This window comes from Microchirus variegatus (genome assembly GCF_963457635.1).
Source record: "Microchirus variegatus genome assembly, chromosome: 16".
Taxonomy (NCBI): Eukaryota; Metazoa; Chordata; class Actinopteri; order Pleuronectiformes; family Soleidae; genus Microchirus; species Microchirus variegatus.
Window position 1 is genome coordinate 1646640 of NC_139817.1, and position 18252 is coordinate 1664891.

Below are 18252 nucleotides of genomic sequence, written 5' to 3' on the forward strand. Positions count from 1 at the left end.
ATATATATATATATATATATATATATATATATATATTTATTTGTTTGTTTGTTTATTTATTTATCTATTTATTTAAAGTGCAGCCAAAACAAAACAGTGGAGGCTTCAGCTTCATACCTGACACTGACATTCACTGGTATTGTGGCATCATGTGCATGTGTCTGACAGTGTTTCTGTTTATAACACACACACACACACACACACACACACACACACACACACACACACACACACACACACACACACACACACACAGTCCACATTTAGCGTTTAGCTCATCAATATAACTCTGGATGTGTGTGTGTTGCTTGGCATTACTGGGCAGCGGTGAGTGGGAGAGCATCAACCACACACACACACACTGATAATGGAGAGCTGATGTAACATCAGAGGACCTCCTCGTCCACGCCTGTGTGTCTCTGTCCCTCGTCTGGTCTGGTCTGGTCTGGTCTGGTCTGGTCTGGTCTGGTCTTGTCTCATCATGACCGTCCCGTACTCCAGTAAAGTGGCCAACGCCACTTTCTTCAGCTTCCACCGACTGCTGCTGCGCTGGAAGGGAAGCATCTACAAGCTGCTGTACAGAGAGTTCGCCCTGTTTGTCCTGCTCTACAGCAGCCTGAGCCTGGTCTACAGGTACACACACACACACACACACACACACACACACACACACACACACACACACACACACACACACACACTAGGACCAGGTTTTGGTCTCGTTTGGTTCAGTTTGGTAACGGTAAATTCCTGCGTCAGCTTCAAAAAGTCAATGCGTTAAAATCCGCTCAGTTAGCTCAAAATGTCGGGGTTTAGTGAAAATCTTTAAAATCTTAGCTCACAAACAAAAACAAACTGAAACAAAACCTATAGGAGAATATTTGTAAGTTTAAAAAATAAGTGCTTTTTACGTTCAGTGTTTTCTTAGAGCGCCGTCTGGTGGCAGTTAAAGGAAACGCAGCCATGGAGACTTTGTTCGATCACTTTGAATGTGAACGTTGTTTCGTTTAGCGTCATGTGCTAATGTCCACTCTGTCCTCTCTCTGTCGTTGTCCTCTCTGTCCTCCAGGTTCGTCCTCTCTAACGACCACAAGAGACTGTTTGAGAAACTTTCCATGTACTGCGACAAATACGCAGAGCAGATCCCTGTCACCTTCGTCCTGGGTATGTCCAACTGTCCAACTGTCCACTGACTGTCCACCGACTGTCCACCGACTGTCCAACTGTCCACTGACCGTCCAACTGTCCACTGACTGTCCACCGACTGTCCAACTGTCCACTGACTGTCCAACTGTCCACTGACCGTCGACTGACCGTCCAAATGTCCACTGACCATCCAACTGTCCACTGACCGTCCACTGACCGTCCAAATGTCCACTGACCATCCAACTGTCCACTGACCGTCCACCGACCGTCCAACTGTCCACTGACCATCCAACTGTCCACTGACCGTCCACTGACCGTCCAACTGTCCACTGACCATCCAACTGTCCACTGACCGTCCAACCGTCCAACTGCTCACTGACCGTCCAACTGTCCACTGACCGTCCACCGACTGTCCAACCGTCCAACTGCTCACTGACCGTCCAACTGTCCACTGACCGTCCACCGACTGTCCAACTGTCCACTGACAGTCCAACTGTCCACTGACCGTCCAACTGTCCACTGACTGTCCACTGACCGTCCACTGACCATCCAACTGTCCACTGACTGTCCAACCGTCCACTGACCGTCCAACTGCTCACTGGCCGTCCAACTGCTCACTGACCGTCCAACTGTCCACTGATCGTCCAACTGTTCACTGACTGTCCACTGACCGTCCAACCGTCCACTGACTGTCCAACTGTTCAATGACCGTCCAACCGTCCACTGACCGTCCAACTGTCCACTGACCGTCCACTGACTGTCCAACCGTCCACTGACTGTCCAACCGTCCACTGACCGTCCAACTGTTCACTGACCGTCCAACTGTTCGCTGACCGTCCAACCGTCCACTGACCGTCCAACTGTTCACTGACCGTCCAACTGTTCACTGACCGTCCAACCGTTCACTGACCGTCTAACTGTTCACTGATCGTCCAACCGTCCACTGACCGCCCAACTGTCCACTGACGGTCTAACTGTCCACTAACTGTCCAAAGACTGACAGTAAACACATGTGTGTGTGTGTAGAGTTTTGTCCCTGATCTTCAGGCAGATGGACACTTTGATTCACTCATTATCTGCTAATGGAAACAGATCATTAACCAACAGAGAAAGTTAAAAGCTACAGCAGAGGGAACACATGCTGTGTGTGTGTGTGTGTGTGTGTGTGTGTGTGTGTGTGTGTGTGTGTGTGTGTGTGTGTGTCCTTTATCAAACAGGAAACTGTCAGTCACTTCAGTACAGAAGAAAAAATGTTTTACATCTTATTTAGTTACTTTCAGTCTCTTTTGGACGTTTTTGAGTCTTTCAAATGTGATTATTTTCAGTCTCTTTATGCCTGATTTGAATGTTTCACAGTCCTTTAAAGTTCCATTCTGTCATTTTCAGTCTTAATCTATTTACGCTCCTCAGTGACAAAACGTTATGTTGTGTAGAGACAGATTTGTCCTCATTACTGAGGAAATGCGTCACCATGATGTAAAAAAATGAACCAAACACATCTTTCTTTCTCCAGCATGTTTTTCTCTGGACTTTAACAAACGCCCGGGTTTGTTTTCGCAGGTTTCTACGTCACCCTGGTGGTGAATCGATGGTGGAACCAGTTTGTGAACCTGCCGTGGCCCGATCGTCTCATGTTCCACATCTCCAGGTATCGATGACTGAATCCATGTAGCCGTAGATAGATATATGACGTAGATTCTTCACGCTCCACGTTTCCCCCGCAGCTGTGTTCAGGGTAAAGACGAGTACGGACGCCTGCTGCGCAGAACGTTGATACGCTACGTCAACCTGACGTCGCTGCTCATCTTCCGCTCGGTCAGCACCGCCGTCTGCAAACGCTTCCCGACCGTGGACCACGTGGTGGAGGCAGGTGAGGTCTTCACGGGTCACTTTGAGGTCTTTTTTGGGCTCTCTCTAGTCAAATGAAGGTGCTGCAGCGCCACGTACAGGCCCGGCATATACACAACGCCGTAAATGTGCAGCATCAGTTTGTTAACACGTCTGAAACAACGAGGTTTTCTTCACTGTCTGTAACGTCTGTTCGTTCCATTTTGTGTAGGTGGAGGTGACAGCAGGTTAACGAGGGTCGTTCTTCTCGTTATCGTTAAGCTCCTCCTGACGGTTTCTCAGAACAGATTGGACATTTTTTTTTTGCAAATTCTGGGTTCCTCAGGATAATCCTGCTAAGATTTACAAGGTAGGTTTGTTGGTTGGTAGGTAGGTAGGTAGGTAGGTAAGTAGTTGGGTTGGTTGGTTAGTTAGTTGGTAGGTTGGTTGGTTGGTAGGTAGGTTTGTTGGTTAGTTAGTGAGTTGGTAGGTTGGTTGGTTGGTTGGTAGTTAGGTAGTTGGGTTGGTTGGTTGGTTGGTTGGTTGGTAGTTAGGTAGTTGGGTTGGTTGGTTGGTTGGTTGGTTGGTATGTAGGTAGGTAGGTTGGGTGGGTGGTAGGTTGGTTGGTTGGCTGATGGGTTAGGTAGATAGGTTGATTGGTTGGTGTGTTTGGTAGGCTGGTAGGTAGGCAGGTAGATTGGTTGGTTGGTTGGTTGGTTGGTAGGCTGGCAGGTAGGCAGGTAGATTGGTAGATTGGTTGGTTGGTAAGTCGTTAGGTAGGTAGTTATTTAGATAGGTTGGTTAGGTAGTCAGGTTCTCGGTCGATAGGTAGGCAGGTAGAAAAGTAGGCAGGTTGGTTGGTTGGTTGGTTTGTTTGGTAGATAGGTGGGTAGGTAGTTGGGTTGGTTGGTTGGCTGGTAGGTAGGTAGGTTGGTTGGTTTGTTTGGTAGGTAGGTAGGTAGGTAGGTATTTAGATAGGTTGGTTAGGTAGGTAGGTAGGCAGGCAGGTTCTCGGTCGATAGGTAGGCAGGTTGGTTGGTTGGTTGGTTTGTTTGGTAGATAGGTAGGTTGGCTGGTTGGTAGGCAGGCAGGTAGGTATGGGGGGTTGGTAGGTAGGTATTTTTGATCCCAGACTGTGAACTTACAGGCCCTCAAGTGCTAGCAATCCTCCAGGCCGCTGCTACTACAGCTCTTTATCGTCGTGTGGTCGTTTCTCTCTCCTCACGTGTAGGTTTCATGACTCCAGAGGAGAGGAAGCTGTTCGACAACATCCGCTCCCCTCACCTGAAGTACTGGATCCCCGTGGTGTGGTTCTCCAACCTGGCGTCTAAAGCTCGACAAGAGGGACGCATCCAAGACAGCATCGACCTGCAGAACATTCTCAATGTAAATATGTTTGAGCAAATGAGGGACCACACCACCGACAGATCCATGTAAATAAAACAACGTTAAACAGGTCAACTGAAGGGGCACTTCCTGTTGCCAGTGGGTGGCGCAAATGGACCTAAAAAAGAGCGTATTAAATCCTGCGAGCACACTTTTTCGGACACTACCATGGCCGAACGCTTGCTGCATGGCTTGCGGGAACACGGAAAATGTGTTTTTTAACTGTAATTCTTGTAAATTTTATCGGATCGAGGTACATTTTCAGCGCTAGTCTGAAGCCACTTTAGAGCGCTGTGAGCACAGACATGTGGGTAACGTGACACTCGGCTCGTTCTCAGGCGGGAAAGCGAGACTCTCTTCGGCAGCTGGTGCCGAGCTGACGTTTTGCTTTGCCTGACGTTCTGTCTCTCTTCTCTGAACAGGAGATGAACCTCTTCAGGACCTGGTGCGCCACTCTGTTCGGCTACGACTGGGTCGGCATCCCGCTGGTCTACACCCAGGTCTGTGTTGTGTCACCGCCGAAACAGATGCTCTAATCGCATCATCGTCCCACCATTACTGTAACTGAATCAGAGAGGATGAGGGACGCGCACTTTTGTTTTATTGTGTTGTTGTGTTAGACAGCAACATCACTCACTCACCCCGCACCAAACCCCAAAGAGAAAACCAGCGATTTTGCCTCTAGAAGTAAGTTCATATGTCTTATTTAGTAAATTTAGTGTTTTGAAATAATTCAGATTGACCTCAGTGACACAAAGTGACCACAAGAGGCAGCAGTAGACCAGCAGCTCCTGTGTCTCTGTGAGCTAAAATCACTGATTTTCTCTATGGGCTTTGGTGCGGGAGAGTGAGTGAATTTACAAACTTCAGTTTCCTGTTGAAATAGTCTGTCTAACAGTGAAGATAAAGACGTGAAACATGTTCTTAAGACGTCGTAGACTTCAATTTTATGAGCTGAGTCTTTTCTGAAGTGGCTAAAATCTGTTTTGCCTTATGTTTTTAAACCACTCACTCTCCCACACCAAACCCCATAGAGGAAATCAACAATTTTAACATCACAGAGACACAGGAGTTCACAGGAGTTGTTGATCCACTGCTGCCTCCATCACTAACTTCTAATCTCTTATTCGGTCAATTCGGCTTTTAAAATATTGCATTTGGACTTACTTTAGTGACACAAAGTGACCACACGAGGCAGCAGTTTGTAAAGCACTCACTCTCCCACACCAAACCCCATAGAGAAAATCATTGATTTTAACATCACAGAGACACAGGAGTTGTTGATCCACTGCTGCCTCAGTTCAAATGTCTTATTCGTTAGATTCGGCTTTGAAAGTCTTGCATTTGGATGTACTTCAGTGATACAAAGTGACCACACGAGGCAGCAGTAGACCAGCAGCTCTTGTGTCCTCGTCAGCTAAAATCACTGACTTCCTCTATGGGGTCTGGTGTGTGATGCACAGAACTTTTAAACATTAAAACATGTACGTTTATACTCACAGAATCTGTGTTTACGCCCTCTTCAGGTGGTCACCCTCGCCGTCTACACCTTCTTCCTCGCTTGTCTGATCGGCCGTCAGTTCCTCGACCCCGACCAGGGTCACCACGGCCACGAGCTGGACCTCTTCGTGCCCGTCTTCACCCTGCTGCAGTTCTTCTTCTACGCCGGGTGGCTGAAGGTGAGATTAACGAGATTAACCCGACAAACACAAACCGTAGAACAATTCCGACGTAAATGGAACGCAGCTCGAGTCGCAGTAGCCGACGAAACGTCCGTCCTGTTTTTGCGCCGAGTCGTAAAACACGCCGACCTCTCGTCTGTCTTCACCTTCTATTCATAACTCGCCATATAAAGTTATTAATAACTACGATGAACGGGGGAATATAACGTGATTGACAGGTGGCCGAGCAGCTGATCAACCCGTTCGGAGAGGACGACGACGACTTCGAGGCAAACTGGATCATCGACAGGAACCTTCAGGTGAGAAGCTACGACCTCTAATGACCCGCGGACCAATGAGCATCGACTCTGGTCATTCTGATTTGTTTTATTTATAAATTATAATAATATCGCAGTAACAATATCTATTATGATATTTGATCAGATCAGTTTGTTTTGATGTAGTTTGCCATAAAAATGACGTAAAATAGATCTTTAAAGAGTAGGCTCCGCCCTCTATTGGGGTTTCCCCTAGCAACAGTGCTTAAATAAATAGGTTAATGAACATTACCTAATAAAAAGGTAAGTACTACAGATATAACCATAAAAATATATGAACAAGTGGCAATATTAAAACTAAAAGAAACTTATTAACTTTTCACATATGTGTAAAATTACGAAATATAAAGAATACTTCAATTATACAAGAGAATATTAGATTACATTCTACTGTGACCATATGAATATTGTTTTATATATTATGTTTATTTAGAAAATAAAATATTATATAGATACATGGAAGAAAAAGGTAAGTACAATAAATACAACCATTATGAACAAGTGGCGCCATCTAGTGGCTACACACTGTTCTACAGACATTCAGTCACTAATATTGGGGTTTATTGTATCATATAAAAATAGAGATATTTTTTATATAAATAAGAAAAAGCATATGCATTACAGATATATAGTAAATAACACGAATGTATATACACACACACCTAAAATATTATATAATAAGGGGTTTTAGTTGCGTCTCAGAGAAAGTGTGTGGCTCTTAAAAGAGCCTTTGTGTTGGGTGAGGAGTCCCGTGTTGTGTTTACTTCTTGGCGGCCTTCTCGGTCTTCTTGGGCAGGAGAACAGCCTGGATGTTGGGCAGGACTCCGCCCTGAGCGATGGTGACTCCGCCGAGCAGCTTGTTGAGCTCCTCGTCGTTGCGGACAGCCAGCTGCAGGTGACGCGGGATGATGCGGGTCTTCTTGTTGTCGCGGGCGGCGTTTCCAGCCAGCTCCAGGATCTCAGCGGTCAGGTACTCGAGCACAGCCGCCAGGTAGACGGGGGCGCCGGCGCCGACACGCTGGGCGTAGTTGCCCTTCCTCAGCAGCCTGTGGACGCGGCCAACGGGGAACTGGAGCCCGGCCCTGGAGGAGCGGGTCTTTGCCTTGGCTCTAACTTTGCCGCCACCGGTTTTTCCTCGTCCAGACATAATGTTATTGTTGTTTGATTCAAGTCTCAGACAAACTGTGACTCTCGCTCACCAAAGCCTCTCTTTTATCTCGTTCCTCCCGGAACTTTTGGCGCACATTTTCAAAGCGCTTTTTGTCCAATCACGGAAAGAGGCTCGCGCTTCTGGGCGGCGCTGAGCTCCAGGAAGAGCCGCTGACCAATCAGGAGCCGCAGGACTGACGCAAAGTCACCGCCCTCACAGCCGCTCCAACGCTTTAAAAGAAGCGCGTTTCCGCTTCTCCCCATTCTACTTTTCATGCTGTTGAAGAGAAAAAGAGTTTGTTGAAAATGGCCAGAACTAAACAAACCGCCCGTAAATCCACCGGAGGCAAAGCCCCGAGGAAGCAGCTCGCCACCAAGGCTGCCCGTAAGAGCGCCCCGGCCACCGGCGGCGTGAAGAAGCCTCACCGTTACAGGCCCGGTACCGTGGCTCTGCGAGAGATCCGTCGCTACCAGAAGTCCACGGAGCTGCTGATCCGCAAGCTGCCCTTCCAGCGCCTGGTGCGTGAGATCGCTCAGGACTTCAAGACCGACCTGCGCTTCCAGAGCTCCGCCGTCATGGCTCTGCAGGAGTCCAGCGAGGCCTACCTGGTCGGCCTGTTCGAGGACACCAACCTGTGCGCCATCCACGCCAAGAGGGTCACCATCATGCCCAAAGACATCCAGCTGGCCCGACGTATCCGCGGAGAGCGAGCTTAGATCCGAGGAATTCTATTGAAAAACGACAACACAACGGCTCTTTTAAGAGCCACACACTTTCAATCTGAACGACACACACCTCTTTATATATAAATGTGTTAGTACTATAAAAAGAAAACAACATATAGTAATAATAAACAGTCTGGTCTGAACAATAAATATAAAGTATATTAATATAGAAATACAACATTATTTAAACAGATTGCAGGATTTTTAAACCAAAAACGTATCTTCAAGTCTTCAGATATGTGAAGTTTTGAAACTTACTTCATATGTACATTTGAATGAAGTCCTTAAGAGAGTTTTGTTGTACAATCGTCTTTTCTTAAAGTTGATTAAAGAAAGAAAACGACCAAATACAACATCAGAATTTTCTGTAAATGAGGGACGTTGGTGTTTAAACTATTGGAAAAGTTGTGCAAATTTAAGGTAAAAAAACAAATGTAAGATAAACATTTAAATCTCTAAAGTTAGAGCTAAAACGTTGTTAGCAACTACTTTGTTTACAAGTTATATACAACTAAAAAGTGTAGTAATGTGATGAAAAACATAGGTATATTTACACATGTCTAGTTTAAATAAATTGTGGGATTAATAACAACTCATCTTTAAGTCTTCAGATATGTGATTACTTCATATGTACATTTGAATTTAGTGTTTAAGAGAGTTTTGTTTTACAACCGTCTTTTCTTAAAGTCAAATTAAGAAAGAAAACGACAACATCAGAATTTTCTGTAAACAAGTGACTTTGGTGTCAAAACTATTGGAGAAGTTGTACAAATCTTCAAATTTAAACCACAAAACCAAATCATGTCAAATTAACACTATTTAAGTCTCTAGAGTTAAAGCTAAAACGTTGTTAGCTGCTACTCTGTTCACTTAAACATGTACTGTAAATATTATATAGACATATAACTATCGATTTTGTCGCGTTAGCAAAACATGAACATAATCTGTAAAACACAAAAAATGCTTAATTATTGTTAAATAGTTAGGTAAATAAGTAAATAGGTAAATAATACATCACAGAATCATGAGCTAACACTCGCTAACAGATGTTATTTTATTATTAGGCCGAATTATTATCACACGTCCGGAGATAATATACAATTTAAATACATGTAAGAACAGTTTTAAAGTAAGTGAGAACATATACTAGTGTCATAGTTTTTAGAATTAGAATTAAGATACGTTTAAAATGTAAACAGTGTTAATAAAGTCATGATGTGAAAATATACGTTACACATACTAAGCTAACGTTAACTAATCGTGACAGTTTTCCGACAAACTTTTCTTCCAATATTAAATATTTGTACTTTTATTATAATAACTGTCAACATAGATTAACATAGTTTTGTTATTGACACATTGATGTTTTTGTCCTGGTGATTCTACAACTCTGTCAATATTAAAATGTAGCTTTAAAAGTTATTTTTGTTTTTGTTGTGGAATCAACTCGTTAAAAAATTAACCTTAACTTTGATGTTGTACATATTAAACAAACTTTAAACTACAAAAACAAATGCAAGATAAACACTACTTACATCTCTAAAGTTAGAGCTAAAACGTTGTTAGCAGCTACTTTGTTCACAACTGGACTGTAATATTATACATATATATATATATATATATATATATATATATATATATATATATATATATATAAATTCATATATTCATATATATATTAGACATAACTGGATTTATGGTTTGCAGAAAATACTTCTAAAAAACTTTTAAAATGTTCAAAAACTGTATGTATATATACATATATATATAGACACACATATACATATGTATATATAGAGAGTTTATTAGTTGCCAATATGCAAACCCTATCAAATTACGACAGAAAATAATAGCAACAATAACCCGGAAGTAGTTATATACGATATAAATGAAAACTACAACTACTAAGCTATTGATTAAGATCGTTTTGAAAAACTGTTCTACTTCTTCAAAACTGTTTATATGTATGTGTGTCTGTGTATACATATACATATGTATACACAGACACACATATACATACATGTATAGTTGCTAATATGCAACATCGTCAAACGACAACAGAAAAACAGCAACAACAAAAACCCAGAGGAAGTAATATACGATATAATTCAATATTATATATATATATATATAAGCAAAATTTGAAAACCAAAATACATGTACATATACACTTATACTAATGTGTACAATACATAGGACGTATTAAAAATTATCTAAATATGTATAAAAATGTAGATATTCAGAGTTTCCACCTGCAGCAGGTGTTTAATAATTATTTAACTTAAATTAATAAAGGGTTAAACAACCTTTAGTAAAGTAAGTAAAACACATTATATGTGTAAATATAACATAATAATAACTCATGTACAACAACATATTTCATAGAAATCAATGAGATTGTTTGTCTTGTAGAAAGAGTTGTGTGGCTCTTAAAAGAGCCTTTGTGTTTACAGATGTTTTCATGTTTTTCTCCGCTCACTTCCTCGCTTTCCTGGTCGCGGTTTTCTTCGCTGCTACTTTGGGCTTCGCCGCCTTCTTAGCGGGAGACTTCTTGGGGGCAACGGCTTTCTTCACGACCTTCTTGGGGCTCTTAGCAGCGACCTTCTTAGGGCTCTTAGCTGCCTTCTTAGCCGCCGCCGCGGGTTTCTTGGCCTTCTTCGGGGACTTCTTGGCGGCAACTACTTTCTTCGCTGCGGGCTTTGCCTTCTTGGCCGCTACGGGTTTCTTAGCTGCGGGCTTCTTGGCTTTAACAGCGGCCTTCTTCGCCGGCTTAACGGCCTTCACCTCGGCCTTCTTGTTCAGCTTGAAAGACCCGGAGGCTCCGGTTCCCTTGACCTGAGCCAGAGTCCCGTTAGCGACCAGAGCCTTGACGGCGGTCTTGACGCGGCTGTTGTTCTTGTCCACATCGTATCCTCCGGCGGCCAGAGCCTTCTTCAGAGCTGCCAGAGAGACGCCACTGCGTTCCTTGGACTCGGTCACGGTTTTGACGATCAGGTCCCGGACGTTGGGACCGGGCTTCGCGGGCTTGGCCGCCGCCGCCGCCGCCGCCGCCTTCTTCTTGGGGGCTTTAGCTGGGGCTTTGGCTGGAGCCGCGGCGGGGGCTGGTGCTTCTTCTGCCATGTTTAGTGTTCGCTGATGAGAAGTCAGAGTGAACTGATTTTCCCTGAGTAGGGGGCTGTCCTTAAACACACCATGAGAACCGTGGAGACTCAAGCCCGCCGCTGCTCTCCGTCCGTGCTCTCTGAACACCGGGACACTTGTGTTTTCTCTTCACCGATAAAACCACATAAAATCACGGTACAACATGCGCCGGAGTCCGGCGGTGGATGGAGCCGACAGCTGCGGCGTGTGTGCTGGTGTAGAAGCCGCGCATAGCTCCGGGAGTCTCGGCTTTGTGTCTGTGGAGCCTCCAAACCTCGTCTGATCGCCGCCGTGAGAGACCAAGCCCGCCGACTTTTCCCTCTTCTTTGTCGCCTAAAACGGGTCAAAATGTCTCGGGGCTCGGTCAGAACCCGTCCACCGGCTGCTCCACACGTTCGTTTCGGGCCTCGGAGCAAAAACGAGCAGCTGCCGGTGATTATTGTGCGAAAAAGTGAGGCCGATGTGTGGACAGCAAACACAGAGATGATGGAGGCTCGTGGAGCAGTGGAGCTGCTGCTTCTACTGGACTCTGATCAATCATCATTGTCATCAATACTCTCATTATCTCATGTTGGAAAGAAAGAAAACATTATTTAAAACATTATTCATCATTTAAAACAGTGAAGTGAAGACTATACAGGAATATCAACCTCTGTGTTCATGCACACTGACAGGAACATGACAAACACCGTCAATACTTAACTAAAGGTAAAATATATGAACCTGAATTGCATAAGAAATCTCATAATGAGCTAAATATATATATTAGAAGAGTCAAAGGTGTTGTTTGTTTAATAAAATGCAGTTTTATTTACTGCAAAGACCAGGAAATACAAGAAAAGCTACAGAAACTGGAGAATTCATGTTTGGTTCAAATCTACAATAACTTTATCAACATTTACAACTCTCACAGACAAAAACATTATATATAGTTTTGGACACATTGAACCAAACAACACACAGGTACATTTGTATACAAGTGTAAAATAATAGCCTTAGAATAAGTGTTTTATATGTTCACTGGGTCAGATTTATTCTCCCTCAACATCTGTATAATTCAAGTTTACAGTATTGTGAACTTCAATAACAGGATATAAAACATTCCTCTCGAAAAAGGATAGTGTATCAGTAAAGACTGATAAATACATAATACATGTTAAATGTGCAAAAACAGTGTGGAGTTTCATTTTTACTTGATTGTTTGATATATTTACTTTAACAAAAACAAACAAAATGTATGTTTTCAACTGTCATAAAAACGTGTTTCATGTCAGGTTAGAAAGTTTAAAGCATGACAACAGATTTAAATAAATAAATGTCAGCGACTGTAACATCTGGATTATCTGAACTTTACCTTTCCACTGTTACAGGAATACAAACATATATATAAATAGAAAAATGACAAAAACAAACATTAACATTTTCATCCAATTTTAATCCAGGCCCTTTTCTCTCTCTTCATTGTAGAATTCCTAATCCTAACCCAATAATTCCATTTTGTCTTTCATTCTTTTTGTAAATAGGACAAGACGGAGAATCACAAACATGAATTCATGAATCCCACAATACCATATCATGAGGTTTTTAAGAGCTCAATAAACAAAAACATGGTCACTGAAGCAGATTTCATCAATCACACATGAGATGATTACTACTACTACTAATAATAATAGACGCCTAACTATGTTTTCACTTCAGAACTGGAATAATTTAAGCGCTTTATTAAATCAGTTCATCTCCAGTGAGAGTTCGGTTGGTTTCCGTGCCGTGATGCAGGATCCAGGTCCAAACTCTAGAAGCCATTTAGCTAATGTGGCTTTTTCACTACATAGTTTATATGTATGACATTCTGCACCTTATATACAATCTTAAAACAGTATATAAGGTGCATTTGTACAAAGACGAGCACTCAATGAAATAGTGATGTTGCTAATTACTAAACTGGATGTCATTTATTCTTGTTTTCCTTTCCACTTCCAATTTTCCGCGAGAGAAAGTAAACATTTAACCCTTTTCAAATATGGTTATGGACTATCGTTTAAATAGAGCTGTTATTTTTAGTGCCGTGTTGTGTTCAGGTTCCAGGTTCAACCGTCGAAGAGCACCTCATGTTATACATCAACATTAGGAGAATTGAAATACCACGTGTTAACGTTATGATATTTAACATAAGTTAATATAGAAGGTAATTGAATTAGTATTAAAGCATTATATTTACTGAACTAGACCATTTAAAACAAGATGACCAGCTCTTCTTAGAATAGATGGTGCTGTTTTTCCAGCGTCGTCTTACATTCAGGTTCAGGTTATAACGGCCGAACAGCACTATGCAAACGTAGTAATTATCATAACTTCTTATACCGTAAAACTGTAATTGCATTGTAATTCCAGGATTACATTAATTGGTATACTATAATTCGTAAAAATGGTTTAGAATAAGATTATCAGCTCTTTATAGACTGAGTGTGTGGCTCTTAAAAGAGCCGTTGTTGTTTTTCAGCGTCGTGTTGCGTTCAGGTTCCAAGTAGTTTAACCGCCGAAGCCGTACAGAGTGCGGCCCTGTCTCTTGAGAGCGTAGACCACGTCCATGGCGGTGACGGTCTTTCTCTTAGCGTGCTCGGTGTAGGTGACGGCGTCACGGATGACGTTCTCCAGAAACACCTTGAGCACACCGCGGGTCTCCTCGTAGATGAGGCCCGAGATACGCTTGACTCCGCCGCGGCGAGCCAGACGGCGGATGGCGGGCTTGGTGATTCCCTGGATGTTATCACGGAGAACTTTACGGTGACGCTTAGCGCCGCCTTTCCCGAGTCCTTTGCCTCCTTTTCCGCGTCCACTCATTTTCACAGAGATGAGAAAGTTAAGTTTGTCAGAAACCGAGGCGGCGCTGATATTTATGAGCAGACTGCGGACCTGATAGAAAACACGAGTGACGCCATACTGCGTCATACACACGCTGTGACCAATCAGAGCTGAGGAGACCAGATTCAAAACGACATGCTCTTGTAGTGATTGAACACTGGTGAAAAGTTAAACTATAAGGAAACAGGAGGATTAGCTATTGAAAACATGATATTTGAAGACTTCCGGTGTTAAATACAATAATTTCTATTATATAAATGTATTTCATTTTTAACTTTTTTACTCATTATGTGTTTTATTTACTATGAACAGCAATGTGGTCCACTGTGGTTTGTTTAAAGCGCTTAACAAATAAAGTTGCAATCAGATTGGAATATATATATTTTTTAAATTGAACGTCAAAAAGACAACAAAATACAACAAAAAGTTACAGAAACAGCAGAATTAATCTGTTTCAAAACCAGATGACCTTTATCCAATTTAAATTTATCAACACTTTCAACCCTCACAGACAAAAACACTGAAAAACACTCCAAACGACCTGAACGACGACCACTTCTGCTGCTTTGAAAGACAATGGTCAGTCCTGACACCATCACTACCATCACCTCAGCAGGAACCTCGACACCTCCACCATAAACAATAGAACGGCTTGAACTAACACATTAACATTTTAAACCCACCCACGCAAATCAGCCGGCCCAGAAACCCTGAATGTGTTCGCCGACGTCTTTAACACCTCACTGGAGATAATCTGCTGTGTGTCGTCCTGCTTCAGATTGTCCACAATCATCAATTCAAAGGCTAGCATTAGCATGCTACAGCAACACAAAAACACACCAGAAGTTGTTATATTTAAAGTAAGTTACAGCAGTTTTTCCTCGGTAAGTTTTAAGCAGATTTGTCAATTAAAGCTGTGTTAAAAAAACAAGCTACAATAGCATAGCATAGAATGCTACGCTAGTATGATGCAAGTCTCTACCCATAAAACACTGGAGGTTGTGTTCTGTGTAGTTATATTCAATTTAACAAATATTTCATAAACCTCTGTTTTTCTGCATCAGTTACCAAAACAAATTCCTCCCTGGCAATAAACCTTCTCTTAAAATGTAAGCGTATATTCTGTAAGAAAATAAATACATTTCTAATTCAAAAGGTCTACTGTGTAACATTTTGCCGTATTTAAGTCTATAATCAATTGTTTCCATGGCCTTGTTTTTTGTTTTGCATAACATGAATTTTTAAAATGAAGTTTTCAAACATCTCTAAAGATGTAAATTTGTAGCTACATTAGGCACAACTTAGCTCTTGTCACAGCGTTTTTATTGTGATTTGGCTCACAATAGCAATTTAAGCTATGCTAAAACCAAATGTATTTGTTTTAAAACAGAGCATTCTCATAAAAACGAAGAAGAATTACATCCTTTGTGGTCTGTCTAGGCCACCATAGTTCCCTGAAACACTTCGTGAAGGAGGGAGTGAGCTACAATCTACCGTCTCACCACTAAATGTCGCTAATCAACTGAGTAAAATTCAATAAAGTCTATTCAAAGATCAAAAACTACTACTACTACTACTAATAATAATGCCTTCCTGCTCCTCTAGGTGTCGCTGTTGGCTGTGGACGAGATGCACATGGATTTGCCGCCTTTGACCAAAGACATGTACTGGAACGACTGCGACGCTCGTCCGCCGTACACGCTAGCCGCCGCCGACTACTGCATCCCATCATTCCTCGGCTCCACCACCGACATGGGGTTAACGCAGTAACAGTAACATCACGCGAGTATCGCTCGGGGATAAACGTGATATCGTCTTGGTTTTTTTTTTTTAAACTCCCTTTTTTTCTCCTACAGACTCTCTGAAATTCTGAATTTTGATGAGGCTGAAGTTAGCAACAACGGTCCACAGCTACAGGAGACAATTCTGGCTCGACGTCAAGAGTCGGTAATACGACATTTTTTTCTTAATAACAATTAGTAATTTGTTTATTATTTTTTTCTCTTTCTAAATTTTTTTGGGGAACAGAGTCTGTATATGAATAACACGATAGTGGTTTGAAAAATGACTTGTGCCACCTTGTGGTCATTTACAGATACAGCATTTACACGTTTATTGGTTTATTGATTTTGGGATCATTTCAACAAAAGTGTTAAATACAAAAGCTTTAAAGTTCAGTAAAGATACGTTTTTATTTCAATGTGTTAGCAGGTGTTGACGTGCTACTTTTTCGTTTCACAGTCCTTTGGTTTTTTTGATTTTTTGACGTTGCAGGTTCTCGGTCGAGTCCGTCGGCTGCTCAGCGTTCAGGAACCTCCCGACCTTCGACCTCCTCGACCTTTCTTCAAACGGCACAGCAGCGATGCGACAGGAGGCTTCTTCCCAGACTTCAGGTACAGGGAGTTAGCATCGTCCGTCGCTGGTGATCGACATTTAGACTTTGCGATAAAGACAAAAAATCTTCTTTTTCATCCAGACTCAGTCCAGGTGCAGATGCACGGAGTCCGCCCTCCTGGTTGGTCACGCCGCCGGCCACCGTCGACACCTTGTCCACCTTGAAGGAGGTCAGCAGCAACCCTCCATCTCCTGAACACTCGCCAAGCGAGGTTTTCCCCCATCGCGCCGTTAGCCCGACACTGTCGAACGCTGCGTGTTACAACGGGGAATGTTCTGATGGCGTTGAAGTGACAAAAATTCCAAATGGCCTGGATCATATCCCCAAGCAAGAAACACCCAGTTTGGAAACTCCAAGGTGATCCATTCGACATTTTCGGAGTTTCTTTTGTTGACATTTCTCTATGAAATCTGCGTTGATTTACTTGTTCTTCGTGTTTCCAGAGCCAACTCTTCCGTTTGTTGTTCCCCGACACGACTCGGACCAAAGGAATTCCGCTGGACGACTCACGGCAACCAGAACCGTCCGCCACCTCATCCCCGCGGGCGCCAGTTCTCCGTGCAGTTTTCCAGGCAGACGTCGAGGGCGTCGGTGCGAAGCCTGCCGAGCCCCAAAGCCCTGGGCAGGCAGAGGCAGAGGCGGGGCCTGGCTCGGTTCAAATCCAGAATATCGCCAGCTCCGCCTCCGGCCGACACCCTGCAGCTCCCCGAACCCGAGTTTGAGCACAGCTTCCAGGGAGTGTCGGTGAGCGAGGACGGCGAGGCGGAAGCACGCGGCAGCGACAGCAACAATGGCAGCAGAGAAGACGTCAGAAACAACAACTCAGACAAATGAGCATCGGTTACCTCGCAAACAGACGTGAGCGCCTTTAAGAGCTCTAATTTTTGTAGGTGACAAAAACGTCCATGTTCCTGATAGATGATAAATAAAATAAAAATTGGCCGATTATTATTAGAATTGACATATTAGTATTCAACAGTTGTCTTTGATGCCACCTTGTGGCTCATCCTGGAAGTAGAACTAAATATTTTCTTGAAAACACAACACACAACAACTTGTCCCTTTGTCTTATGTTATTGTTGTTGTGGAAAATGTCATACTTGTATTTGTTGTTGCTGTTAAATTACAGACTTTGACTTTTTAAAAATAAAACTCATGACAAACAAAATGAGACTAGTTGAACTTGTTTTTCACCCATGAAGGTAGCAAACGCGTGAATTGGAAGACACTTTCCGACACCAAGCGAATAAATATGGATTATGTTAATAATCCGAGAGATTTTATGGTAAACTGTGGGGATTAAATGAACTCTACTTCTTTAAGATATGTAAATTGTAATGCAGTTATTGTGGTTGGTGGCATGAATGTCCGTTATCAATTTCAGTTGTGCCAACTAATTCTCGAATTTCACAGATAAATAGATTTTTACGAAATGCTAAATATTCAAAAAAACTAAACAATCAGTTTAACTGTGACATGAACAGCTGTGAAACCTTACGTGTGTCATTAAAACATCTTCACACAAACACTCACCAGTGATCGTAGTCGTCTGGAATCTGAGAAATGAATATCTCGTCTGAACTGTTCTCAATGTCTTATCAAGTACAAGCTGTTTCTGACA

At 42.7% G+C, this 18252-nt stretch overlaps 5 protein-coding genes across 5 annotated transcripts; 2 read left to right on the plus strand and 3 right to left on the minus strand.

Annotated features, from left to right (window-relative positions):
• Positions 1–343: 343 nt before the first annotated feature.
• Positions 344–17551, plus strand: LOC310938606 (bestrophin-3-like). Its single transcript, XM_083903143.1, has 13 exons — positions 344–633; positions 1070–1164; positions 2707–2794; positions 2871–3016; positions 4205–4359; positions 4782–4859; positions 5886–6038; positions 6260–6340; positions 15842–15993; positions 16093–16183; positions 16511–16629; positions 16713–16988; positions 17075–17551. The coding sequence occupies exons 1-13, from the start codon at positions 482–484 to the stop codon at positions 17463–17465; spliced, it is 1977 nt and encodes a 658-aa protein (XP_083759269.1). The 5' UTR covers positions 344–481; the 3' UTR covers positions 17466–17551.
• LOC310938277 (histone H2A-like) lies at positions 7119–7505 on the minus strand (the record flags this gene model as incomplete). The annotated part of the gene is made up of 1 exon (XM_083902767.1): positions 7119–7505. One exon carries the CDS (start codon positions 7503–7505, stop codon positions 7119–7121), a length of 387 nt encoding a protein of 128 aa, XP_083758893.1.
• Positions 7814–8224, plus strand: LOC310938179 (histone H3.2; the record flags this gene model as incomplete). Its single annotated transcript, XM_083902634.1, has 1 exon — positions 7814–8224. One exon carries the CDS (start codon positions 7814–7816, stop codon positions 8222–8224), a length of 411 nt encoding a protein of 136 aa, XP_083758760.1.
• Positions 10709–11353, minus strand: LOC310938607 (histone H1-like; the record flags this gene model as incomplete). The annotated part of the gene is made up of 1 exon (XM_083903144.1): positions 10709–11353. The coding sequence occupies one exon, from the start codon at positions 11351–11353 to the stop codon at positions 10709–10711; it is 645 nt and encodes a 214-aa protein (XP_083759270.1).
• On the minus strand, positions 13904–14218 carry LOC310938608 (histone H4; the record flags this gene model as incomplete). The annotated part of the gene is made up of 1 exon (XM_083903145.1): positions 13904–14218. The coding sequence occupies exon 1, from the start codon at positions 14213–14215 to the stop codon at positions 13904–13906; it is 312 nt and encodes a 103-aa protein (XP_083759271.1). The 5' UTR covers positions 14216–14218.
• Positions 17552–18252: the final 701 nt, after the last annotated feature.

Excerpts from the sequence above, each read along its gene's own strand:
- LOC310938606 (XM_083903143.1), top strand. The coding sequence starts at position 482 with ATGACCGTCCCGTACTCCAGTAAAGTGGCCAACGCCACTTTCTTCAGC. Across the intron at positions 1,165-2,706 it reads CCCTGTCACCTTCGTCCTGG|GTTTCTACGTCACCCTGGTG; the intron begins GTATGTCCAACT and ends TTGTTTTCGCAG. Across the intron at positions 16,630-16,712 it reads GGCTTCTTCCCAGACTTCAG|ACTCAGTCCAGGTGCAGATG; the intron begins GTACAGGGAGTT and ends TTTTTCATCCAG.